Here is a 27,055-nt window from a genome sequence, read left to right on the forward strand (position 1 = left end):
ACTTGGAGAATCTACATCATGAGCCATTCCTAAAAACCAGAGTTGCCGAGGGCTGTAGTTTGATTGTGTGAATATTGGATGATTGTTCCTTTCCCCTACAAACTGCCCTATTACTTCAATTATAATTGGAATGTATGTTAAATGAAGAGCCATTATGTCTATTTCATTGTCAACATCAAGTAACTGCACATGCTCCAAGTAAAGAAAAATGTTCAAAAAGCGACTGACAATTACTCTATTGATATCTCTCCATAACAGCTCTATTTGCTGATTATGCACTGATGCACCCGTTATAATACTTCCTCGATTCAACTCATATACATTTAGCATAAGCCTTGCAACTTGAATATTTTCCAAACCAAGGTCACTACGTACTGGAGATGGTACATTATATTTGTGAATTGCTTCAAGAAAAGGTTTCAAAATTGTGTCTGCTTTGTTATCTCCAGCAACACCAACATAAACAGTCATTCTGGAATATCCATCAATACCACCATGTATTACCAATCTGTATGGCTGTATCAACTTGTGGTTGCCATCGATGTGCCTTAGTAAATTGCAGAGAAATAATTAAAAATAATATAATCAAGATGGAGATAATCAAGCTGTCATTCCTTTACTTATACCCCAATTTTTTAAAGTGTTACATATTAATTGCTTAGCAATAAGACAAAAAATATCTAACTTAGCAGTTTTACCCTTAAATAATATTATGCTAAAAAATAAAAAAGTCTAACTATACAAAAGTGAATTAGGAGATCGAACATTATAAACTTTTCGTGTAATAAAGTTACTGTGATGCACAGTCCTGGACAAAGGATCAACTCTATTCATGGCTTCTCTCATTCGTTCCCTTTGAACATTCAATCCTCTGGCTCTCAGTGCTCCTCTTGCCAAACTTAAACCAACATTTGGGGTGTTCTGCAGAATATGTCGAATATTTGAATCTAGTTTCTCATTGCTCAAATTTGAAAAAATTCTGTTGACAGTGAGCTACTCTCTTAAAGTTCTCTCACAGATGCCGAAGCATCGTGCAATATCTACCCAGCGGAAACCTACATCTTCATGCAGGAACCTTAGCTCTGATTGTCTTGCAATGAGCTGTAAATTAGGTCGTCCGATCTCACCGGTATGCAACAATGGAACTCTCCGCGGATACAACATATCACGACTTTCTTGCTCTCCTTCTTCCACCGTTTGTAGACTTCACGGAATGGTCAATGAAAGACGCTTTGAACTCAATTCTTAAAGAGTTAGAGCTTCGAGAAGCTCACACATCGATCGGCGAGAAAACCAAGAGAGAAAATGGGGAGAAACAACGAGAAACGTCACGACAAAGACATATAGAGTCAGCATCAGCACTGCACGCGAAGCACAATAGTTGCAAAGAGGAGTCAACGAACAGTAAACCAAAAAGAAAATTCGTTTATTGTCTCGGAGAACACATCCAGAGGAATGTAAGAAAATAACCAATGTACTGAGAAAAAACAACTCATTCGTAAGTACGGAAGATGTTGTATTTGTTTGAAGAAAGGACATGTCAGTAAGAATTGTAATATTAATGATAAATTTAATGCATGAGGGAAGACACACCATAGATCAATTTGTGAAGCCAATGGGATTCTCACAGGCGACGTTCAAACCAACCATTCTATTCTGGGATCTCATTGTAAGATAGCATTAAAGACAGCACAGGCTTTTATTTAGGAAGATAAGAGACATGTCAGGGTCAGAGTGTTGTTTGATTCAGGAATTCACAAGTCATGTGTGAATAGAAAGATTATACAGGGAGCAGGTATTCAGGTTAGTAAAAAGGAATGGACAGAAATCAAGTTGTTTGGTTAAGAGAAGGCTAAAGGTAAGTTGCGAGAGGTATTTCAATTAGAAATACGGGAGGAGAGAGTGTAAGCATCAAGGCATACAGTGTAGACTGTATATTTCAAATTAGGAATGAACATGTAGAATTAAGAAAGATGGACTATTCACATTTAATGGTCTGTGGTTTTCAGATGTTTGCATGGATAAGGAAGTTTTAAATATTGAAGTTTGGAATGGAGCAGATTATCTTTGGTGGTTTCAGGAAGGCAATGCTGTTGAGGGATAGGTAGATGAACCAGTTGCTGTGTCTACTAAGTTAGATTGGGTGTTGTCCGGCCCCATGAAAGCGAAAAATGATTTGGATAACATGCACACTCAAGTAAACTTCATTGCACATGAACGTTCAGAAAATTTAAGTTTAGATAAGAATGTCAATCATTTGTAGGATTTTGAGACTTTAGGAATAGCAGAGGAAAATGAAGTTCATGAATTGTTAAGGGATTCTATTGTGTTTAATGGTAACAGATACAGTGTCAAATTGCCTTGGAAAGAAGGACATAGTTTAGACTATACAAATTACAGCATAAGCTTGAGAAGAATAAAGGGTTAGTTAGCACGGCTGAAAAGGGAACCAGAAATTTTAGAAGAGTATGATAAGACAATCAAAGGTCAATTGAGGAGGGATATTGTAGAACCAGTGATAGAACTAGAGAAAGCTGACAAAATACATTATTTACCACATCATGCGGTTATTCGCAGGGAAGCAAAAACAACTATGGTTAGAGTTGCTTATAATACGTCGTGTAAAGAGTCACGCAAGGCTTCCTCACTCAATGACTGCTTGCATGTGGGACCCAAATTAGCACCATTGCTTTTTCAAATTTGATAAGGTCGCTTTAGTGGCAGATATTGAAGAGTCGCTTTAGTGGCAGATATTGAAGAGTCGCTTTAGTGGCAGATATTGAAAAGATATTTTTGAATATAGAAGTTGATACTTTGGACGAGGATTGCTTAAGATTTTTATGGTTGATGACATAAACAATGAGAGAGTGAGACCTTAAGAATGTTGATTTTCTAGAGTAGTGTTTGGGGTTAACTGCTCTCCATTTTTGTTGAATGCAACACTGCAGTATCATTTAGACTCATTAATAGAGATAGACAAGGAGTTTGTTAAAAAAAACTCAAAGATAGCTTTTATGTCACTGATCTAATGTCAGGTGAAAAGTCCAAGAAGAAAGTAATGAGGTTTTATGAGTCAACAAGTGAGTGATTGGCTGCGGAAGGATTTAGGCTTTGGGAGTGGCTAAGTAGTGATGAGAATGTCTTGAAAGAAACAGAAAAGAGGGAAAGAAGCATTTTAGAAGAAAGAAAGGCAGAATTTAGCAATTCGAAAGTGGTTCATGAGCAAACTTATGCCAAAGCATCAGTTGGGGAAAAGGTATCAGTGGAAGTTATGAGAAAGTACTAGGATTGCGATGGGAATGTGTAAGTCAGATCGCTTTGTATTTCGCCTCTGGAAATTGGCTGAAACAGCAAAGGCACTCATTCTAAGTAAACGAAATATACTAAGTATACTTGCAGGATTATTCAATCCCTTAGGTATTATAAGTCCAGTTGTAGTTTGTGCCAAGTTATTGTTTCAGGAGCTGTGTATTGAGAAAGCTGAATGGGATAATGAGCTGGAAAGTGACAAGAAAGAACGTAGGAAGAGGTGAAAAGAAGTGGATAGAAGATTTAGAGAGTCAAGCGTAGGTTTAGATATTTAGCGAGATTGAGAAAGCATTTTTGGTCCAGATTGGGGAAGGAATACTAAACAAGTTTAAGGGCGTGTCATAAGGTTAGCAAAGTAAAGGGTAGTTTGTGTCCGAAAGTGGGTTATGTAGTTCTTGTGTCTGAGGAAAGTTTGAAAAGAATCGAGAGATTGATCAAGGGAAAAGATAATATAATCAGAGGAGCGGAAGTCAAAGCTGTTAGCAAAGGAAGGCTAATGCACATAGGCAGGCCTCTTTAGAAACTGTACCCGCTGGAGATGGATGCAAGGGTAAAGTAAAGACAGTTGTGCAGAAATAGAAAGAAGTGAGAGAGAGAAGTTTCAGAAAAGGGTAGTAGTGTAGAAAGTCATAGGAGACCTAGAAGGGTGGCAGCTGTGGATGCATGCTGGCGAACAAAGTTTTGTTTGACCCTAAAGGCTCAAAGGGGTGTGTCGGAACTTATGTAAATAAGTAATGGATAATTATTCTTTAATACTAGGAACTTATGTTAATATTTTATTAGTTGTGACACGTTAAAAGTCAGGGCTCTTTTGTCGCTGTCTGTGAATGTAAAAGCTTGAAATGTTTAAGGTTATCTGTGATGTGAAATAGTTATATTGGAATAGTTATATTGAGTAAAATTATGAATTGTGTGTCGACTGCGCGTACAGTAGGAGACTATACAGTCCCAAAAACGAAACGGCAGAAGCCTAACTGCTTTGTGCTAACGCACAAAGGATAAATTTGCTACACACTTTAAGGGCATTTGCCTATTGATAAGGGCATTAAACATTTTCACGTATTATTTTTAACTGTTGGAAAAACCTTTACTATGATAATGACTCATAGAAACCAGTATTACAGTTCTTTGTACTTAAAATTTAAAATTAAGCAGCTTTAATTTATTTTGCTTGATGCTGCTCGCTGTGACTACCCCAAGATCCGCTACTACAACAGTGGCGTGAACGAACATTCATCGACAGTATCACAGAATAGAGAACATACAGTAGGGCCAGCTCTTTAAATTTTTCGTGCCACGTATATCTTATTACGCATGTGATTACCATATTGGCAGCCAGTAAATTGCATTGTGTGACCCATAGAATTGATGATACTGCAAACGGTAGCCAGTAAATTAAATAAATATACAGCAGCCAGTTGCACAGCGAAATAGCCCTACTGTATATTCCTATATTGTGACAGTATAAACGGTTAATATGGAGCTGACAATATTCATAATAATACCTTTTGTAAATAATTACAAAAGAATTTGACAGTATACAATATGTAATTTTACATAATATTATGATTTGACATCATAGTGTTTGAATAGCCTGCTGCAGACCTTGAAATTAAGCGAGAGGTTATGATCAGTTGCGTATCTAGAACGTTGAACGTTGGAAGTTCTTTGTTCGTAAATTCAGGCGTCCCTGACTGATTTATTTTGAAAGTGTATTTGCGGGGAGGTACACTTCTAGGAATTCGCCTGTTGATAAGGGCAGTAAACGTTTTCACGTATTATTTTTAACTGTTGGAAAAATATTTACTATGATAATGACTCATAGAAACCAGTATTACAGTTCTTTGTACTTAAAATTTTGAAAAATGACATAATCTGCGTTCTTAGAATTTAAAATTAAGCAGCTTTATTTTATTTTGGCTTGCTGCTGCTCGCTGTGACTACCCCTAGATCCGCTACTGCAACAAATAAAGAAAGTAAGGAGGTAAACTTTCAGAATTTTTTCAGCTTTAAACATTAGTTTTTTAAGCTGCATACTTCATAAAATAAATTGAATGTTTACTGTCTATATAGACTATGGATATACTCAAAGCTTCATTGACTTTGACCACAATGAGTTTCTATACAACATGTTTGATAATTAGAACGGCTGCTGAGAGAAAAACGTTCATGCTGACTTTATTGCTTTACGTTTGCCGATAAGAAATTTACAAAGAAGGCTCTAGTACAAAACCTTAACGTCATTAAACCATACACTTTAACCTACAGATTAAAAAAGCGTGTGACAAAAAAAGATTTCTTGAGGGAAAGTGGCTTGAACGAACATTCATCGACAGTGTCATATTATAGAGAACATACAGTAGGACCAGTCCATTTATTTTTACGTGCCACGTATATCTTATTACGCATGTGATTACCATATTGGCAGCCAGTAAATTGCATTGTATGACCAATACCATCGACGATATGAAAAACGGCAGCCTGTAAACGAATTAAATATACAGCAGCCAGTTGCACAGCGAAGTGGCCCTACTGTATATTCCTATAATGTGACATTAATAAGGATTAATATGGAGCTGACAATATTCATAACAATACCTTATGTAAATAATTACAAAAGGATTTGATAGTATACAATATGTAATTTTACATAATATTATGATTTAATTATAATGAATCACGATATGTTCACATGATGAATAATTTTTATATTTACATGTATTGTTAAAATTTTGAAAGTCCTGTCACAACTTTAATGATAGTGTTTTGTTAACTTTGTCGTCATTGCTTAAAATTTATTATACGCAGAGTTAATAAATCGCTAATTATTTGCATAGTTTGATATCACAGTACAAATGAAATTACACAAGAATATAGACCACATTAGTTTTGAAATTACCATAAATGCAATACTATCATTGTGTGACGCAGTAGTTACATAATCACGCATTTCATTATTTCGTGACGCACGCGCGAGAAACCGTAATAGCAAGTATTTTATTGGTTTTTGGACTTGGCGTTGCCAACACGCGTGGAATTTTCTGATGATAGAGTATAACAAGATCCTGTTTTCTTTGCTTTTATCATTTCCGTTACATAGTGAGATGTAAAGAAGCCTGTATTTGGTAAAGAATTTCAAGTCCCACCTATTCCTTAACGTACAGACAAAAAGGATCGGACGTAAGTGAGAGAAATTGTTTCTTATTTTCTTGATTTGTACTTGTGCTTTTATGAAATTTACTAAATAAAACAAAAATATTTACCAAATATTGGGATACTAAAATGAGCAATAAATGAAGCAAAGAGTGTGAACCTTGCACGTAATTCGATAAATATTTCCATACATGTTGTCAGCGTAAACTCTTGTTTCACATCTTCACATTTTCATGGTGACGTTGCTTTGCCACGACTTTATTTAAATCACATTTTGAATTTACACGTGGCGTAATAAATATAGGTGAAAGCTCATAAATACATCTAAAATCACGATGTTTGCAACTATTTTATGAAGGATATCAAATCATTTAACAGTAAGATTCTTTTCATAGTAATTTAATAGCATAGATATTTGTTGTATGTTCACTTTTAATTGCTGAAACTAATACATTTTGTGGATGATGAATAATTATAGCTAATTAAACACATGATTCTGAAGACAAATTTATCAGAACTTCTTGCATTCTGTACACTACTTCTAATGTTACTGAAAAGTTATGAAAGTTTAATAATTCTACGGCATTTCATGTTATTTTCAATTTGTGACTTTAAGATTTATAAAATTATACGCAGTGGGAGTCTGTTCAAAATCATTCAAGAATAGCGTAGATATTTGTAGCATGCTCCTTCCACTTGGGGTAGCGAAGCTGTCAAAAAAGACCCTTTGTTAGAATTCTTCAGGGAATTTATTGAGAAATGTTAGCAGTTCAGTTGCTTAAAATCGGTCCTCTTCTAGATAAACAGTATATTAAATCTGCACAAAGTGTAGATTTGTGTGATAATCTACACATATGCACAGTAATTACGCATTCAGTACTTGTTTCATCCTCATTATCAGCCAGTCAGAAAGAGGTGGCAACATCAAGGTAAATGATGTTAATAAACAATGAAGGCATGGACTCAAATGAACATTCAGACAATTGTGTTGTGAGCTTTTCACTCTCAGGAACATGGTGTTTATCATCGTGACGTTTCTCAGGTAAATCCACAGGTACACGAGGTCATCATCAGGAGTACAAACGGATTGACCATCTGCCTTGTTTAAAGTTTTTGATCGCCTCTTTTTTTCTCTGTAACTAAAAATCCACAATGCTAGATTTAATTTGATATATAAATAAATATTTTCAGTTCGCTAGAAGTTAGTTAATTTTATTGCTGAATACGGACCTAATGTGTGAACTTTTCAAGTGGCCATGTTAATAACTTGTGACGTCATCAGTAAAACACGTTTTCACAGAATAAAAATTATACAGAAGGGCCACTCAAGTGAGCACTGGGTCCTCACGGCCGCCATCATTCTAGCAAGATACTTCGGGTTTTCACTTGTTTTCAACCACTGTAATTACATGACGTCATTTTTTCACAATGAAATGGAAATAATTTCAATATAAGAAATGATGTCGTGTCATTTCAGTGGTTTGGAACAAGTGAAAAGTCCTAAACATCTTACTGGAATAATGGCTGCCGAAATGCGCGGCCTAACATACGCGAGGACAAAAACATCAAAGGGTCCGACACGAGTAACCTTTTGTATATTCCATATTCAGTGACGTTTGGTTTGCAAGCTACAGATTTTTTATAACGCCCTATTTTATAACGCGTTATTTTTTAATTATTTGCTTGAATTCACAATATTCTAAAATAGGTATTTTAGAAAGAAATGATAGGTATTTTAGGATATCGTATAACTAAATCAATGTACGTTATGTGCTTAAGCTTTTCAAGATTTTACAAAATTTGTTAAAAATCGTGCTATGGAAAACAAAACCCATTAGTTACCCTAATCGAACTGATTTTGAAAATTCTTCAAAATAATCCCAATATCTTCCGGAACATTTATATTGCGAAACTGCTAAAGTATTTAACTTCCATAGAGCTATAAAAGAGAAATACCTTTACTAAGATTGAAGGACGAGCGTATATTATATTTTAAGTATCATTTATATTATAATCTAAACTAATTTGTAATTTTTTAGTGTATACTATCGTATTTTTTATCTTTTAACCTTTTGGACATTTTAAATGTTTTTTATTATGGAACTCTATCGCATAAATTCTAGTAATTTTTTTATTTTACTGAAATAATTTGAATGCAGGTATCCTAATGAAAACAGCTGTACGTTTTAAACTTACAAGATTGACCTGCTAAAATTTAAAATTATCATTATTATAGTATTATTACTATTTTTGTTATTGCATGTACTGGATTTTTTTTTTCATAGCTACTAAATATTGCAACCAAATTATACCTTTTTACTACAATATAGGCTGAAATTGTTCATATATACAATCTGGAAGACAAACTGTGTGGAGCTAACTGAAGCCACAAATAATGGTCTGTATTATTTTATACTGCAGTTTATGCTCTTACAAATGTGGTCTATGTCTATACGGGGATTGTTTAAACTAAATTGGTCATGTCTATTTCATTACTTTTTAAAGGATACGAAAATGGATGCTATTTTCAGAGTCATACCACTGAATTGTTTTCCCTTGTTTGAAAAAATACTGCTGTCTATCTATTTGACATTTACAATCATCGCTCCTGGAATTTCAAAAACATTCGATCGTCAAACTTCTTTTACTTGTAATGACAAGATGATTTCAAAATTCCAAGAAACTTCTCTTATAAAGAACATTGAATCAAGTTGTTTGAGACAATACCAAAATGAAACTTGGGATAATATATATGTGGTGTCCTTCAATTTCTTTTTTCTCTTTTTTTGGGGTATGATCTATGGACAGTCTGTGAGCAATCGACTTAAAAACTTTGATAAGTTCTTGTCAGAAAGAAGCAGTGAAGTCAGAAAGGTTGCATCTAGTTCTTGGGCATTCTATTATTACATCATTTATTTGACTGTACGCGTGATCGGGTTGTCTATATTTGTTACAGTACTGTTTCCATCCATGTTTCCCATTGCATATTCTTGTTCGTGGCGTCCAACAACAAACGAAAACTCTTCGTTCAACAGTATAATTCTTCCTCCATATAACGAAACTTTCCTTAATTGTGAAATTCGCGATGGTAACAGTGAATGGTGGATTAAATTTGTTGTAGCTGTTGATGTTTTATCGATAATAATGACGATATGTCAGCTAATATACCTATTAAATAAGGCCAGTAATGACAATTTTTTCACATCAGATAAGGAGTTTTCACGGTATACATACTCCAAAACGTGCAGAATTTCGAAAATGGATAAAAGAAATAAAAATAAACTTCACTTGAACAAATTATTTAATATCCACGATAACGTAGGCAATGCACAAATGTCTGTCCAAAATCTTGAAGATATTTATGTCAACGTCATAATGCAAGCAGAAAGACAATTAAGTAAAGCTTACCCAGAAACGCATGAAAGACACGAGATCCTTCATTGTCATTTCAAACCTAATGAAAGTGCGAAAAACTCACAAGAGCAACTGACATTTTTAAGTCAATTCCAAATAGCAAGTCGTATCCTAGCTCCATTTTAGTCATCGGAAGGCCAGGAATTGGTAAAACTATGTTGACGAAAAAACTTATTCATGAATGGAAGACAAATGAAGACGACTTTTGGCGCGATAAGCTGGTCATTTTATTGCAATGTCGTGCGATTAAAGAGAAGTACATTACTTTTGAAAAAATGTTAAAGAGTTGCGTTGGATTTTCATTTGAACTGTTTTCAGATATTTACGAATTTATAATGTTAAATCCTGAAAGAACTGTTCTTATCGTCGACGGTCTTGATGAATTGCCTTTAGATAATGGAGATCTTCGAACTGACGACTCAGGGTCCCCTAATGATAAAAGGCACGTCATTACACACTTAAGTATGCTAGTTGAAGGTAAACTATTGCCTGATGTTACTGTTCTTATTACATCACGACCCACAGCTGAACATAAATTTCGAGATATGGAATTCGCAAGGACAGTTGAAATCTTGGGCTTTTTTGAGGATGAGATAAAAGAATTCGTGGAAAAGTTTTGTCATGAAGATAGAAATATTGCTGACCGTATTCTAAATAAGATTGAAATTTCTCTTGAACTTCGCAGCTTTTGTTACATCCCTATTAACACTAAAATTGTTTGTATGACCTTAAAGGAATGTTTTGCAGATGATGAAAACTATAGTCCAAAGACTATCACTGAATTGTACGATAGAGCAATTAAAGTTTTACTATGGAAAAGCCATCCCCTTCTCAGGGGCAAGACTACAGAAAAGGATTACTTGAGAATTCCTTTACCATCTGAGCTTGATAAAGATCTACAAGAAATAAAATATGTTGCCATGGAAGGGCTTAAAGACGGACGCCTGATTTTTGAAAGAAAAAGTAACAGTAACTTTAAAAATCTGGAAAACTGTGGCATTTTCAATAAGATTTATGATGATAAACGCCATCTTTACTGTTTTCTTCATTTGACTCTTCAAGAGTTTTTTGCAGCGTGGTATATTGTTGACGATTGGCAAAACATTGGAAAGTTTTTGGATGATCATGTTGAAGATCCTAAATGGCATTTGGTAATCGAATTTGCTGCTGGTTTGGTTGGAAATGAAAAGAAAGAGAAGGGAAAAGATATCAGCGTTATTCTGGAGAGGTATTAAATTTATGATCAATGAGCATTTGTATCATTGAAAATGTTTGATTGTATCTTCATATTGTATGTGACTAGATGTATTTTTCTAAGTTAATTTATCATCACCAAATTCTTAACATTAATTTTGCCAGCCAGATGAGCAAATATTAAAGTAATGCCTCCTCGATAAGTTTTAAACTAAAGTGTCGCGTAGAGTTTCGAAGAAATAATTTGGTGATCGATTTCTTTTGATCGTTTGCTATATACTTCAGAACATGGTTTTTACATGTTTGCGGATGTAGACCACTGTAGATCACTGAGTTGTTGCACTTCATTAGAGTATTTGGATGCACTGGGAAGTTATTTAATCAGCAAATAAAAGACTTCAGCATAATGCACACTAAGATAAATACATATAAAGCCCATAAAATAAACCTTACGTTCAAGCATTAAGTGAAAAAATCTGCTAATGAGAAAACAAATCTAGTGGATTCTCCAAACACTACGTTTCAAAAGTGTAGGACTATTTTTGAAATAGTTTCAAAATGAGCAACAGCAACAAGCAAACAGCTGTAAGCTATAATTTAAAACACAAATTTTGAATTTAAGGTTTTTACCTTGATTTTCATCGAAAAATTGCTTGCCGAATCCGAAATACAAATATACATTTTGTGTATTTGGGAGTGGAAAATTGCGGAATTTTCAAATAAGCTGTCAATTTCGGTAAATCTCAGCGGCATAGGACAAAATCCTCCATTTGTTTGGCGTCATACAATATTTAAAGCCGCTCTTGAGATAGCCGCTTCAGTTATTATAGAACTCAGTGGAGTTAGCATTCCAGATATATTTACTTCAATGGGCTGAGTTAAAGCTTACCCGTGCCTTCAACTTACTCAAAATTTGCAAGCAACGACCATTGAGTTCTATAAGACCTGGAGGGGGAAAGGGGCCTGGACCCCGTGGTCAAAAACATGGCGGTAATGGCGGATTTTGTTGGTCACTTTAAAATTTTTTTTCAATATTCACTCCCTCCTGATTTCCAATACTGTTTATATGAACGAAAACAAGTGAGAAAAAAAAACAATTACGATACCGACAGCATACCATTTGAAAATAATGCTTCAGCATTGCGTGAAAAACACAGTACATGTAGTAAAGTAATACAAAAAGCACGAGTGCTGTCGTGTATACTTGTTTATTTAACTATCAACTAACGAATGCCCGCTTCGGGGTGTTGCCCGCTTCAGGGTGTCCCATAAGGGGCAACTATCATTACATCCCCCTTCTTTCAATAGGACAAAATTATAAACATAACTTGGCTCTCAATGGAATACCAGGAAGATAAGAGATTTTTTTAACAGTCTATAAAGTGTTAATATTTGTAATCAACGTTACATAGTCATTGTATTTAGTAGGTATTGTTCGGGTTGTTGTGGACCTTCTAAGTGGAGGAGTGGGTGAAGATGCTCCAGGTTCGTCAACAGTGGTTTCTGCTTCAGCCTGGTTATCATCATCTGTGCTCAGTAAGGCTGTTGTGGTGAAATCGGCTGTTGCCTCAGTCTTCAAGAGATGTCGTCTGTTGCGTCGATACTTTTGGCCATTCGGTGTTGCAACTATGTAAGAGCGAGGTGTTGTTGCGGGATATAGTACTTGGGCTGAGACCCAAGTGTTGTTCTGACGTAGCCTTATACCTTCATTCTCCGTGAGTGGTGACAATGGTCTACAGTTCTGGTCATAATAGTGTTTTTGTGTCTGTTGGCATCGTTTCAATTCTTTTGTAACATCTGTTGTTACCTTGGGTTGTAGCAATTCTTTTGATACAGGTAGTTTGGACCTGGTTGCTCTACTCATTAGTAGTTGTGATGGTGTATATGACATACCGGTGACAGGGGTGTTCCTGTACTCGAGGAGACCAATATATGGGTCTGAGGTTTTTTTAGGATCCTCTTGACAGTCTGCACAGCTTTTTCACTAAGCCCATTGGATTGTGGGTATGAGGGACTAGATGTGGTGACTTTGAATCCCCAGTTTTCTGCAAACCCTCTAAATTTTCTGCTGTTGAATGGCATGTTGTCTGATATGAGCTCTTGTGGTATACCATGACGTGCAAAAATTGACTTTGTGTGTGTGATGACAGTTTTTGCAGTTTTATTTGGTAACAGACTGACTTCGATGTACTTTGAGAAATAATCTACAATCACGAGGTAGGTTTTACCTTGGTATTCGCATAGATCAGATGCTACTTTCTGCCAGGGGAGCTCAGGTATCTCATGTGGTATCATGGGTTCCTTTTGGTTCTGGCTTCTAAAGGTGGCACAAACGGTACAATTAGATACAACAGTAATAATGTCATTATTCATACCTGGCCAGTATATCACTGATCTAGCTCTATTCTTGCACTTTTCTATGCCTTGATGGCTTTCATGGATTAATTGTAGCATATCTTTCCTCATGGATAATGGGATGATGAGTCTGTTGTCTTTAAATAGGAGTCCTTCGGCTTCACTCAGTTCATATCTTACATTCCAGTAGGGTGTGATGCATGTTGGTACTGATTGTCGGTGTTTTGGCCAACCTTGCTTGATTGTCTCTTTTAGAGTTTGAAGGGTTTCATCTTCTTTGGTAGCAGCTTTGAGTTCAGCTATTTTCTCTGATGTCGCCGGGATATTGGTGACTAAACTGTGAACCATGACTTCGATGTCATCATTGAGGTCTAGTTGTTCACCGTCGGTCTTGAGATAGGCTCTAGAGAGAGTGTCAGCTATGAACATGTATTTTCCAGGAACATATTTCATTGTTACTTGATACTTCTGTAGTCTTATTAAGAGGCGTTGAATCCGGGGTGGAGCTTGGCATAGTGGCTTAGCCATTATTGCTTCCAGTGGTTTGTGGTCGCTTTCTACTATGATCTCTCGTCCATAAACATATTGGTTGAAGCGTTCGCATGCAAATACTATGGCGAGAAGTTCTTTCTCGATTTGTGCATACTGTGTTTCTGCATCGTTAAGAGATCTAGATGCATAGATGACAGGGTGTTCGTTTTGAATCAGACAAGCTCCAGGGCCCCCTTGTGATGCATCAACATGCAGAGTTATTGGCTGGTCGTTGTCAAAGAACTTAAGGACAGGTCTGCTGGTTAGTGCTTCCTTTATCTTGGTAACAGCTTCATCATGTTCTGCGAGCCAGATCCATGCAATATCTTTCTTAAGCAATGATCTTAATGGGGCTGTAATTTCAGACATGTTGGGTATGTATTGTGACAGGAAATTGACCATACCTAATAAACGTTGTAGATCTTGCTTGTTCTGTGGTTTGGGCATCTCTAGGATTGCATTGATTTTTCTGGATCTGGGTGGAACCCTTTGGCGTTTATGATGTTGCCCAGATATTTTACTTCTTTGACGCGTAGTTGAATTTTCTCTTTGTTGAACTTGATGTTTCCATCTCTGGCACGATCGAGGACTTTGATGAGTGCTTTGTCAAGTTCTTCTTTGTCTTTAGCAGCGATGATGATGTCATCATAGACTGCAAGTACACCAGGGATATCTGAAAAATTATCGTCAACCATTTTCTGCGCGACGTCAGATGCTGAACAGATTCCAAATGGCATCCGGTTAAATTTATATCTCCCAAATGGAGTGTTGAATGTACAAAGGTAAGAAGATTCTTCGTCAAGTTTCTTGTGCCAGTAGCAGCTTGTCATGTCAATTACAGTGAACAACTCAGTGCCACTGAGTTTATTTGAGATTTCTTCGGCTGACGGTGGGTTGTAGTACTCTCTTTTAATGGCTTGATTTAGATGTTTGGGATCTAGGCACAGTCGTAGCATTCCATTTCTTTTTTCTACTATGACCAGGCTGTTTACCCAGTCTGTAGCTCGGTCAACTTTGCCGATAATTCCTGTCTCCGTGAGATTTTCTAGTGTTGATTTCAAGCGTGGCATTAAACTCAGTGGGACTTTTCTTGGTGGATGAATTGTAGGTTTAGCATCACTTTTAATTTCGATGTGGTATTCACCATTGACGAGGCCAATACCTTTGAAAACATCTTGATACTCTACGAAAATGTTTTGTTCGGTTTGGTGAATTTCACAGACATCATTTATGCTAATGAGGTCGAGGTCACGGCATGTTTGTAGACCAATCAGTGGCTTCGAGTTGTCGATTTCAACGACGTAGAATTCGCTATATATTTTCTTGTTGTTGTGTTCGATGTTCATGTAGCATTTACAACGAATTGGTACTTGGGTTCCTCCGTAGGCCTTTATTTTGGTGTTTGTCTGGTGAAGAGTTGGTTTGTCGTTTAGTGAGGTGAACACGCTGAGTGGCATTATATTGCACTGAGCGCCAGTGTCGATTTTGAAGCTGATGACTTTGTTGTTTACTTTAATGCTAGTGAGTAGTTCGTTTCCGTTAGGCTTGTTTATTTCACGGAGGAAAATTTCGTCGTAGTTTTCAACACCGTCTTGAGTTTCTTGAGGGGTTTCTTGAGTGATTTCGTGGAGTTTATGTTTGGAAGTGTTAGCGAAGCACATTTTGGCGTAGTGGTTTTTGCCTTGACACTTTGACCACTTTTCGCCGTAAGCTGGACATTGGTTAATCAGGTGATGTGTACCACAACGTCTACAAGGTTTTCCTTTTTGTTGAGGGCTTCGCTTTTGGTAGCTAGCTCTCGTAGTTTGGATGGCAGCTGCTTCGAGTGGTTGTGTTGCTAGGTTTTTGACTTGTGCGTGGCTTGTCTCGGCTGCTCGGACGGTGTTGATGGCTTTGTCGAGGGTTAGAGTGTTATCTCGTAGGAGTCTTTCTCTTACGGAATTATTGTCGATTCCACATACGATTCGATCCCTTATCAGACTGTTTTGCAGCTCTCCGAACTCGCAGGTTTTTGCTTTATTTCGTAGGTCCACGAGGAAGACGTCGAGCGATCGGCCATTTTGTGAGCATGTGTTGAGCTTGTACCTTTCGTATGTGACATTTTTCTTAGGGGAGCAGTGTTCTTCGAATTTCTCGATATGTGGGTCGATTTTACCTTCTTCTTCTTCGGTGAATGTGAATGTATCGTAAATCTCGAGGGCATCTTCGCCAATCATGTGGAGAAAGATTGCACACTGCGTGTCTTGATCTTTTGAAGTGGCACCGCTTGCTTTCGAGTAAAAGTTCCATCTTTGTCGCCATTTCCGCCATCTTTCTGCGGTGTTTTCATCTAAGATGAGAGGCTCTAGAGGTTTTAAGTGGTCCATGATAAATTATTTTCTGACACCATGTAGTAAAGTAATACAAATAGCACGAGTGCTGTCGTGTAAACTTGTTTATTGAACTATCAACTAACGACTGCCCGCTTCGTGGTGTTGCCCGCTTCGGGGTGTCCCATAAGGAGAAACTATCATTACAGTACACACATCACAATAAAGAAAATCGACGGTAGAGAAACGCATATTTTGGCAGTAACATTTAAGTTATTTTATGACATTTTAACCTTTTAAAAGTGAAAATCAAACGGCATTCATTAGTAGACCTGTCAATCTCGTCAAACTTATACTTTATTTCATGCTTCTGTGCATGCGTTTGACTGTTTGTAAACAGTTTGGTGCAACTATTTTTCTTGCTAAAAATGGATAAATCTGTGTTAAAATGCTCCTAAGGAAGCAAGAAAATGTTTGCTTCTGTCCTACGACATAAGCCAACTGAAATTTACCATGGATAAGTATCATAAGTGTATTGTCATTACCTGATAAATCTACTGAAAACTCATAGAAAGTATGTTGAACTAGAAGAGCTACAAAAAAGAAAAAAATTCAAAACACCATTATATGTTGGTTGGAAATTTGTATTTTGTAAACTGCTTGGCATAATCTTGGGTCTATTACTGAACAGAACTACACTAATTTTCCATTGAAATTACAAATTTGGAAACTGAAGTGCATTGGTTTCTCTGACAAAAACACTCTGTCTATTGCTGCATGAAGGCAAAATAATTAATTGACAGTGTAGGCGAAGAAATTTATCAAGTTCTATAGATATTATTGTGTATTACTTACAGTCTTTTGGAATTGTGTAATGTATGTCAAAAACAAGATATAATTTTTCAAAAATGCTAACCCTTTTAAGCACTACTACTCATCTGTTTGCTTGAACAACTTACAGCTACGAATACTAATTATTTATATGTACAAACTAACAATTGGGAATTAAATGATAAACAACTTGATAAAGCTTTGTATTTTCCATCACGCCTTTGAATTTGTTTCTTTTATCTCTTGCTAAAAAAATATTAATGAAAGACTTACAAATCAAGTTTTAAAAATAGTATTTTGTACAAAGAACTAAACATAATTGGAAAGGTCACATGTTGAAGACAGACTTTGCTTCTCTGACTAGGTTGCTTGACCATGAGCAATTTAAATTTGTTTAGAGAATTCTTTTATTGATTTGTACTAATTCTTCATAAGACACAAAGAATTTCTAAGCCAACTATTTTTGCTTCCACTACATTCAACTTCATTGTAACCAATGTATCCGATGTGAATTTGTGGATCACCTGGAATCATACGAAGTATGGATTTGGTGAGATAAGACAACAATATGTTTAATTTTTCATGCATATTAATGATATAATCATAAGCTATTGTTGAACAAAAATTTCAAGGTAGGAGCAAATCTTAGTATATTGTTCAACACACTTCTTTTATCTTGCTTTTGAAGTAGTAACCTGTTTTTTATAACAATAAATACTTCACTTACAGAAACGCGAAGTAATACTTTACAACTGTTTGCATATACAATAGTTCTCATTAACTTTGCATGGCATTCAATTTTAACACAACTCTGTTGTAAACTTTCCCTTCATCTTTAAAAAATAAATAAGAACAAATTCTGCCCAACTTTTGGGAGGTAAACTCGATTCAAATGAGGAGAGTTTAGCTTGATCATGATACAAGATGGTTGCAAAACTCGATAAAAATTGGCAGCTTTACCACACGTCTGACGAGTGATAAAGTGAAGAACAAACAAGACTGGACAAAAATAACTTTAAATTAAAATTTAGTTGTAGAAATACTCTTCAAGTATCGTGTTAAAAACAAAATAGTAAAACTACTACTGTGCTACTTACCGGAGTCATGAAATGTTTCCTTTTCTGTCGCTATTTCATCATCCGCAAATCACGGAAGCTTGCAAATTATTTGATAAATATAATTTTAAAAAGTGTTTATGTTAGGAAAATAGTTTTGATATTTTCTATACACCCAATCGTGGTGGTCAAATCAGGGTGGGCGACAGAAATTTTATTTCATGAGCCTGCGTCTCTCCGCTGATTTTGACCACCAAAATCCGCCCCATGTTTTTGACCACGCAGCCGCGCGCTAATAATTTATAGTAATTTTGTTGACGTTTCCCCTCCAGGTCTTATAGAACTCAATGGCAACGACGTAGTTGTTCATGCAACGTACTTGACATAGTCTGGATCCGCCCCTGATTAAATCAAACTAAAGTAGATGTTTTGAACCCGGGAGTGTCGTCACTGTATAGGGATATACAGTAGGTGCACTTCGTGTGCAATTAGCTGCTGTATATTTAATTAGATTACTTGCTGCCGTTAGCCATTTCATCATTCCTATTGGTCAAAAAAGCAATTTACTAGCTGTCACTATGGTAATCACATGCGTAAGAAGATATGCGCGGCACGAAAAAATTCAATGGAGTGGCTCTACTGTATATTAACTTACTGTGGTATCGTTACATGTTTGTGGCTAAAGATCGTCCAGGTCAGTAGAGTCATGAGAAGGAATGCTGGTGTTGATATTACGGTCGTCAATTGAGGAGTAAACGTCAGGTTAGGCGTATTTATTATCTGGTTTTTACAGCGTCGTAATTTGTGCACAGGAAATGTGTGGGTGTGTGGGTTTCAATTGTGTTCTGTTTTTGTGGATTAGTCTGAAGTAATGAGTTAGTTGCTTGTTTGTTTGTTTTGTGAATGAGTCATTTCTAAGGTGCCGGTAATTGTTGTGATCTAAATGTATTACTTGCAGCACTGACTATAGGCAATGGCTACATTAGAAAGTTGGTAGACCAACTTAAAACAAAAACCCCTGAACAGATCATAATAACTACCGGCTCCTTACAAACGGCTCATTCACAATACAAAAACAAAAAACTAACTCATAACTTTAGACTAATCCACGTTAACAATACACAATTGAATACCACACTGCAACACAATTTCTGTACACACAATACGATGACGTAAGAACAAGATAACAAAAACGGCTATCCTGACGTTTACTCCTCACTTGACTCTGAAAATGACTACCACTAAGGTTGTCGAAACGTCGGTCTACAGCAACACCAACACCAACAGTCCTTCTCAGAACTCTACTAACCTGGACAATTTTAATTCACAAACGTTTTACTCAAACCTCGTATATTAATGAGTATGTCAATAACTCTTTCTTTAAACCTAGCATGTTATTGAGCATCTCATATATATTCACAAAAAAACACCGGTTTTTCTGTTTGTAAAGCGTTGTTCCCATACAGTTGTAATTGTAAGTTAATCGCAGAAAAAGCAATCACTGACGTAAAACCATCGATATGGGAACGCTAATCGGCGATAGCAATCGACAACAAATTTAAATATTCTAATCAACAGATAGAAATTACTTGCTACGCAGCAGGGACTGATCTAGGACTTTTGGAACGTAATTCAAGAAACGCCAGAAGCTTTAGCCATCTTGTAGGTTCTGGGAACATACTCACAGGGAAAATTTTGATTTTCAACGTCTCGGAAGCTCAATTTCCGGCATGTATGTGCATAAAACTAACAGTTTAGTAGCATTTTTAATTGAAATGGTGAACGATACTTACTTAATTGGCTGTTTTTCTTAAATTTGGGGCTACGCAGCATGCCTAGGAAACACATTTTGCTAAAACCCTGGCAATGTGAAGTTACGAAACTTAAGCTTTAAAAAAAGAAAAAATTATCAGAATTTTTAGTCAACAAAATCATTATGTTAGTGGTGGATAATTGTATTTTAAAACAAATAATGATCTAAATAATAGACAAATTGAGCAATTTTTAAAAAGTTGCTTATAGGCTCAGAATTTTCACCATTATGCCCATTGGCTGCCTTGGGGCTCATGTTATTTTGTTAAGTTTGAGTTGATAGTCAAGGTAGAAGCATGCACAAAATTTTCGAAAAAAATTCACTGAACAAAATTTTCGCACACTTAAAAAATTAGCCGGACCCAAAGCTCATTCTCCCTTTTTATTTCAATCGATATTATACGCGTTTGCACCAAAGCATAATAGGCCGTCTTTGTGCATGAAGAAAAGTCGTCGACTAAATATTGCCATTAAACACACTAAGGTAGGCTAACGCATGTATGTTTTTTTGAAATATCGGCGTTGAGAACAGGGAAGTTTCTTTGGACTTATGGGTAGATATCACATTTTATTACAACAATTACAACTTTATGCAAACTAGGCTTATGCATTATGGTAGCATTTATCTTTTGTGAAAAGATATTGGGCATGCTGCCAATATGCTGAACATTCAACATCGTAATTGCAATTTACAAACTTCCGGATCAACAATACCATGACATCAACAATATGGTTGCTATTATGTTATCATGTTATTGCTCTTTCAGTTTAGTTTGAATGTGAGATTAAGCTTATTGTTCACGACTTTTAACAGTACGTTTTTGCTCATATATTCGTCATCATTTCTCTAAGAAGAAAGAGGCCCAAACACAAACCCAAAAACGATAATTTCATATACAGGGGGTGGGGTACTTTTGCCAAATCTGTAGGTTAAAGGCACATACCTTACTTGTATTAAAATTCGCGCAGTACTAGAATTCGCGCAGCGCTGAGTGCGCGAATTTTAGTACTGCGCGAAATATAATCCGCGCGAAAAGCTTTCTAGTGTAATATGAGACATTCACTGTTGGTTATGCAAATCAGTTGTTTTATTAACGCATATACATATTGACATATGTTTTTAGTTGTCCTGGTAACATTAAAAATCAAAAATGTCTTCATTTTCATCCTGTACAATTTCAGTCAGGATATTCTCAGGTTCTACGTAGTATTCCGTCACGAATGCCTGCATTTTGCTGTATATCCTAAAACTTGCATTGTTCTGCATGACTGTTAGGGTAATAGGAATCTCCAAGCCTCCTTGTAGTAATGGGGATCGACGAAATTTGATGTCACACACACATGCTTCTATATTTCCCCCATATTCAAAAAAAAAACTTGTAAAATCGGGAAATCTCTCGAGGCAAATGTCCGACCAGTGACAATGGTTCAATCTTGCCTCTGATTTTGGTAAACAGACCAATAGCATATGGGTCGAATAGGTTTCCTGATTCTGGTTTTATTATTAACTGCTGGTTGATTCTTGGAGCCCAGATTTTTCTGTATTCATGAAAACCTCGTGATGCGCAAGCCAGAGAAAACGATGTCCCCTCGGGGCTCAGTTTCACTGAATTAGAATCATCCGTTCCTGAATCGTGGGTTTCCTGAAGCAAGCAATCAGATACGTAATTTTCTTTCGCGTCGCACGCTTCACATAAAGCAACACTCGAACCAGTTTTCCATCCAGAATAGTTTTCAGATGCAGGGATTGAACACTTGATTCCTCGGTTACAAACAAATGATTTGCATTTTAGACAAGTGTATTTTGTCAAATCATTGCACACGATGCAAATGCTTTCCATTTCTCCAACACAATAGTCAATGATGAGTCACGTTTCTTTAGGTGTTAGATATGATGTTCTATTATTATTTTACTGACTGATTTTACTTCATTATTAACTAATTGCCGAATACGTCAAACGTTTCCGCAACACATATTCTACCGTTCAAGTATTGCCAACAGAAAACATTGTGCGGGAAATCAACGCACATGGCTCTGTTAAAATATTTCAAAAAGGTTTCCCAAGACGATATTTCGGTCGCGTCGTCTGACAGCAAATTAAATGCTGCCGAAGAAAATGCAGTAAAACAGCAATTATTTCTTGACGCCCAGAACCAAAGAAAAGGAGGGGCAAATATGGAGCATATGATGCTTTTCAACGAGCAGAAATTGCAAAATGGGGAATTGTGCATGGAATAAGACCGGCGGCAAGAAAGTATTCTGTACCAGAGTCAACTGTTCGTGGACTTGTCAAATCGTACAATAAGGAACGAAAAGAGCGCACTGAACTCGAACAATTGCCAAGAAAACATCGTGGAGCAAAAACTTTGTTACCCGAGAACATCGATAAGAAAGTTATCGCCATGATCAAGAGCATGAGAACGGCCGATTGTGTTGTCAATTACAACATTGCTATTTCCATAGCGAAGGGGATAGTACTGGCCAATGATCGGTCTTTGTTGAAAGAAAACGGAGGAACCCTAAAATTCCACTATACATGGTGCCAGTCAATTTTCAGAAGATTGGGTTTCAGTACACGTAGAGCAACAACTGCAAAACAACCAGTATTACCTGGCTTCTTAAAAGAAATTCGCTTCACGTTTCATCGTTCTATTAAGGAAGTGGTTCCCGCTTATGACGTTCCCGACGATCTCATTATAAACATTGACCAGACCCCTCTCCCGTTTGTCCTCATCAGCAAGTATACAATGGACAAAACTAACGAGAAGTTTGCGCCGATCAGTGATAGCGCCGATTATCGCCAAATTACTGGAAGATTCTCAGTCACTGCGTCGGGAAAGTTTCTGCCAATTCAGCTAATCATCCAGTGGAAAACTGACCGGTGTCACCCTAAATTCAGATTTCCAAAAGAATTCCACGTTACCCACACGGAAAATCATTGGTCAAATGAAACGAAAGCAATTGAATTAGTCAATCGCATTCTTATCCCCTATGTTAAGCAAATTAGAGAAGAGCTTGGTTTTCGCGCAACCAAACAATGGGTTTTGATCGCCGATGTTTTTAAAGCACATTGGACGGATGCCGTAAAGAAGATCATTTCCGACAATAATGGGAAGATGATACCTGTTCCCAATAATATGACATCATACCTGCAGCCCTTAGATTTAACGGTCAATCGCTCTTGCAAAGCTTTCCTTCGAAACCAGGCGCAAACATGGCACTCAGAGCAAGTCCAAGCCCAAATAGAGAAAGGTATTCAACCTGATAAAGTTTCTGTTGATTTGAGAATTAGCGTGCTCAAACCACTTCACGCAAAATGGATAGTGCAGTTCTATGATTACATGCAATCGAACAAGGACATTGTCGTCAAAGGTTGGCAACGATCAGGTGTGAGCGCCGCATTGGAGGAACCACAATGAACAGAGGATCCATTTGAACTGTAGCTAAACTTTTGTTTGACTCATAAAGTATATTGTTAGGCAATATCATTTATTAAATTTTTTAGTTCTTGTTGGGATAGTGAACTCACGCTTTATTTTGAAGCCATTTTTAAGGCCACCCAATCGCTTTTTTGATGAATATTGAGGTATTTCTTAATAAAGAAAGCTCAATATAAATGCGTTAATTATTAATAGTTCTTTTGAACAAACCAAAAAGAACGAGCACATAAAACTACTTGCGCGAATTTAAAGCTGCGCGAATAGTTGTCAACAAAGTGCGCGAAATTAAATCGCGCGAATTTAAAGCTGAGCGAAAATGAGTACGACTCGAATTTTAATACAAGTAAGGTATTTCGAAAATGAGTTCTAAACACAAAAAGGCTTTTGAAAGAGAGGCAAACGTCGTAAAAAGTTTTGTGTGTATAGAGATTTCTGCAAAAACGATCCAGATAAAAAGTAGCTATAATTTTACATGACAAATAATCTCTTTTACATCTATATACAGTAGAACCTGTTTTAAGCAGTCACAAATGGAGATTTCTCGTGTGACCGTTTAATACAGGTTTACCACTTATTACAAGTTGACCGTTTATTATAGTTCTTAAGGAAAGTCACCAAACGGGCTACGTGTAACATTTAACAAACTAAAGTTGACCAATCGGTATTGTTCTTTAACATGCCAATTAACAACACTATATAAAGCACTTTTTTTCTTGGTTTTAACTAGAAATTAAAAATAGTATACACAAAAATTTCACGGCTCAAATTGCTAAAAAATATTAATCATTGGCAATCGCGTCAACAGAGAAGGTGTTTATAACTTATATATTCCGTGCGCATGTCCCTTTTGAGGAGATAGGTTTTCTTGTCAATGGCTGAAGGGACGTAAGAAGCATTAAATTGCTTGTGTATTTGTCCGCACAAACAGAAAATATTGTTGGAACTTTTGAGTCATTTTATGGAAGATAAATACAATATAAAGAAATGTATACAATATAAGTGATGCGCTCCAACAAAAATATTTAATAATGTATTTTATTATGGGGTGTACCTAATTAACCTGACCGTATAATACAAGTGCAAAAGAACAAAAAATTAAGCTTGGCACATTGGAAAAGGTGACCGCGTCCGTTTAATAGAGATGACCGTTTAATAAAGGTCACTTTAATAGTATTTGCACCAGGAAAGTTTGCCATATAACCGCTTAACACAGGGTGACAGCTTAATACGGTGCCGCTAATACAGGTTCTACTGTTAAAGTAAAATTACAAATATTTTGCTTCTTATAAACTTGCTCCGTGGCGCTGTAAGGCCCATTTTACTACATATATGACATACAGATATAATTTGTTTTTTTAATGAAAGTTTTTGGCGAATTAACTAATTAAAACATGCCTAAATGAATTTTGGCCTATCTAACCTCTTCCAGTCAACTATCACGCTGCCAACGCTACTGATCTGTTGTTCTGACAAGCAGCAAGGAGTTTTTATTTTCATGTAATATTAATTTGCACTCGGCTTTGGTAAACGTTGTGTGCATTGTCTGACTTATTTTAATTTGCTACCAAAAGATTGTAGCTAGCTATTGTTACCATAGTTGTTTTACAAGAATTTCTTATTTTAAGATGCTTTTCTGAAGGGCTTTATCATTTTGAATAAACTAAACCAAACTTTTAAAAGTTTCACAATACGATATTTTTATAATTACAGGTTGGAAAGTTGGATCTCACATTTATTTTTCTCAGAGGGTAATAAAGCACTTGGTTTTCTTGGAATGAAGTGCTTATACGAATTACAAGACGACGATGAGATGAGATCAATTTGCGAGTCAAATAATTTTTCAGAAACAATATCCATTGATAACGTTTCTTTCACGCCTCTTGATTCAAACGCCTTCTTTGAATTTCTCTCTGAATGCCGACAATTAAGAGAACTCGCGTTTTCTTCATGCCAATTTCCTGATAATCATAGCGTCATTAGATTGTCAAAATATTTGACAAATGCAACAGCATGCAATGTATTTTCTTTAAAAATCAACTCCTGTTCTGTTAATGATATATCAAACCATCTTAGTAAAGCTTTAAAAAGTGAAAATTGTAAACTTAGTGAATTGGAAATTAAAAAAAACTATATAGGTGAAGAAGGTGCTAAATATCTTAGTAAAGCTTTAAAAAGTAAAAATTCTAAACTTACTAATTTGTTTATTAATAGCAACAACATGGGAGATAAATGTGCAAAATATTTTAGCGAAGCTTTGACAAGTGAGAATTGTAAACTTACTGAATTGTCTCTTGATAGTAACAAGATAGGTGATGGAGGTGCAAAATCTCTTAGTGAAGCTTTGACAAGTGAGAATTGTAAACTTACTGAATTGTCTCTTAGTCGTAACGAAATAGCAGCTGGAGGTGCTAAGTATCTTAGTGAAGCTTTAAAAAGTGAGACTTGTAAACTTACTAAATTGTCTCTTGATTATAACAATATAGGTGAAGAAGGTGCAAAATCTCTTAGTGAAGCTTTAAATTGTAAGAATTGTAAACTTACTATATTAATTATCAATGGTAACAAAATAGATGATGAGGGTGCAAACTATCTTAGTGACGCTTTAAAAAGTAAGAATTGTAAACTTACTGAATTGTCTCTTGATAGTAACAAGATAGGTGATGGAGGTGCAAAATCTCTTAGTGAAGCTTTGAAAAGTGAGAATTGTAAACTTACTGAATTGGATCTTTCTCATAACAATATAGGTGATGGAGGTGCAAAATATCTCAGTGAAGCTTTGAAAAGTGAGAATTGTAAACTTACTAAATGGTCTCTTGAAAATAACAAGATAGGTGATAAAGGTGCAAAATCTCTTAGTGAAGCTTTGAAAAGTGGGAATTGTAAACTTACAGAATTGGATCTTTCTGACAACAATATAGGTGATGGAGGTGCAAAATCTCTTAGTAAAGCTTTTAAAAGTGAGAAGTGTAAGCTTACTGAACTGGATCTTTCTTATAACAAGATAGGTGATGGAGGTACAAAATCTCTTAGTAAAGCTTTGAAAAGTGAGAATTGTAAGCTTACTGAATTGTCTCTTTCTCATAACAAGATAGGTGGTAAGGGTGCAAAATCTCTTAGTGAAGCTTTGAAATGTGAGAAATGTAAGCTCACTGAATTGTCTCTTTATATTAACAAGATAGGTGATGAAGGTGCAAAATCTCTTAGTAAAGCTTTGAAGAGTGAGAACTGTAAACTTACTGAATTGGATCTTTCTCAAACCAACATAGGTGATGGAGTTGCAAAATATCTTAGTGAAGCTTTGAAAAGTAAGAATTGTAAGCTTACTGAATTAGATCTTTCTAATAACACGATAGGTGATGAAGGTGCAAAATATCTTACTGAAGCTTTGAAAAGTGAGAATTGTAAACTTACTAAATTATCTCTTTCTCAAAACAAGATTGGTGATGGAGGTGCAAAATCTCTTAGTGAAGCTTTGAAAAGTAAGAACTGTAAACTTACTGAATTGTCTCTTGATAGTAACAAGATAGGTGATAAAGGTGCAAAATCTCTTAGTGAAGCTTTGAAAAGTGAGAATTGTAAACTTACTGAATTATCTCTTGATAGTAACAAGATAGGTGATGAAGGTGCAAAATCTCTTAGTGAAGCTTTGAA

At 36.0% G+C, this 27,055-nt stretch overlaps 1 protein-coding gene and 1 long non-coding RNA gene across 2 annotated transcripts; both read left to right on the forward strand.

Annotated features, from left to right (window-relative positions):
- The first annotated feature begins 6,423 nt into the window (after window positions 1–6,423).
- LOC124436498 lies at window positions 6,424–9,638 on the forward strand. The gene is made up of 3 exons (XR_006945371.1): window positions 6,424–6,489; window positions 8,793–8,860; window positions 8,968–9,638. It is a non-coding gene; the product is annotated as an uncharacterized LOC124436498 (long non-coding RNA).
- A 298-nt stretch (window positions 9,639–9,936) lies between these two features.
- On the forward strand, window positions 9,937–27,047 carry LOC124436144 (protein NLRC3-like; the record flags this gene model as incomplete). Its single annotated transcript, XM_046986068.1, has 3 exons — window positions 9,937–11,104; window positions 25,115–26,144; window positions 26,256–27,047. Coding segments are annotated over exons 1-3 (2,895 nt in total), but the record flags the coding sequence as incomplete, so codon positions are not given.
- Window positions 27,048–27,055: the final 8 nt, after the last annotated feature.

This window comes from Xenia sp. Carnegie-2017, unplaced genomic scaffold (assembly GCF_021976095.1).
Source record: "Xenia sp. Carnegie-2017 unplaced genomic scaffold, XeniaSp_v1 HiC_scaffold_16, whole genome shotgun sequence".
Classification (NCBI taxonomy): domain Eukaryota; kingdom Metazoa; phylum Cnidaria; class Anthozoa; order Malacalcyonacea; family Xeniidae; genus Xenia; species Xenia sp. Carnegie-2017.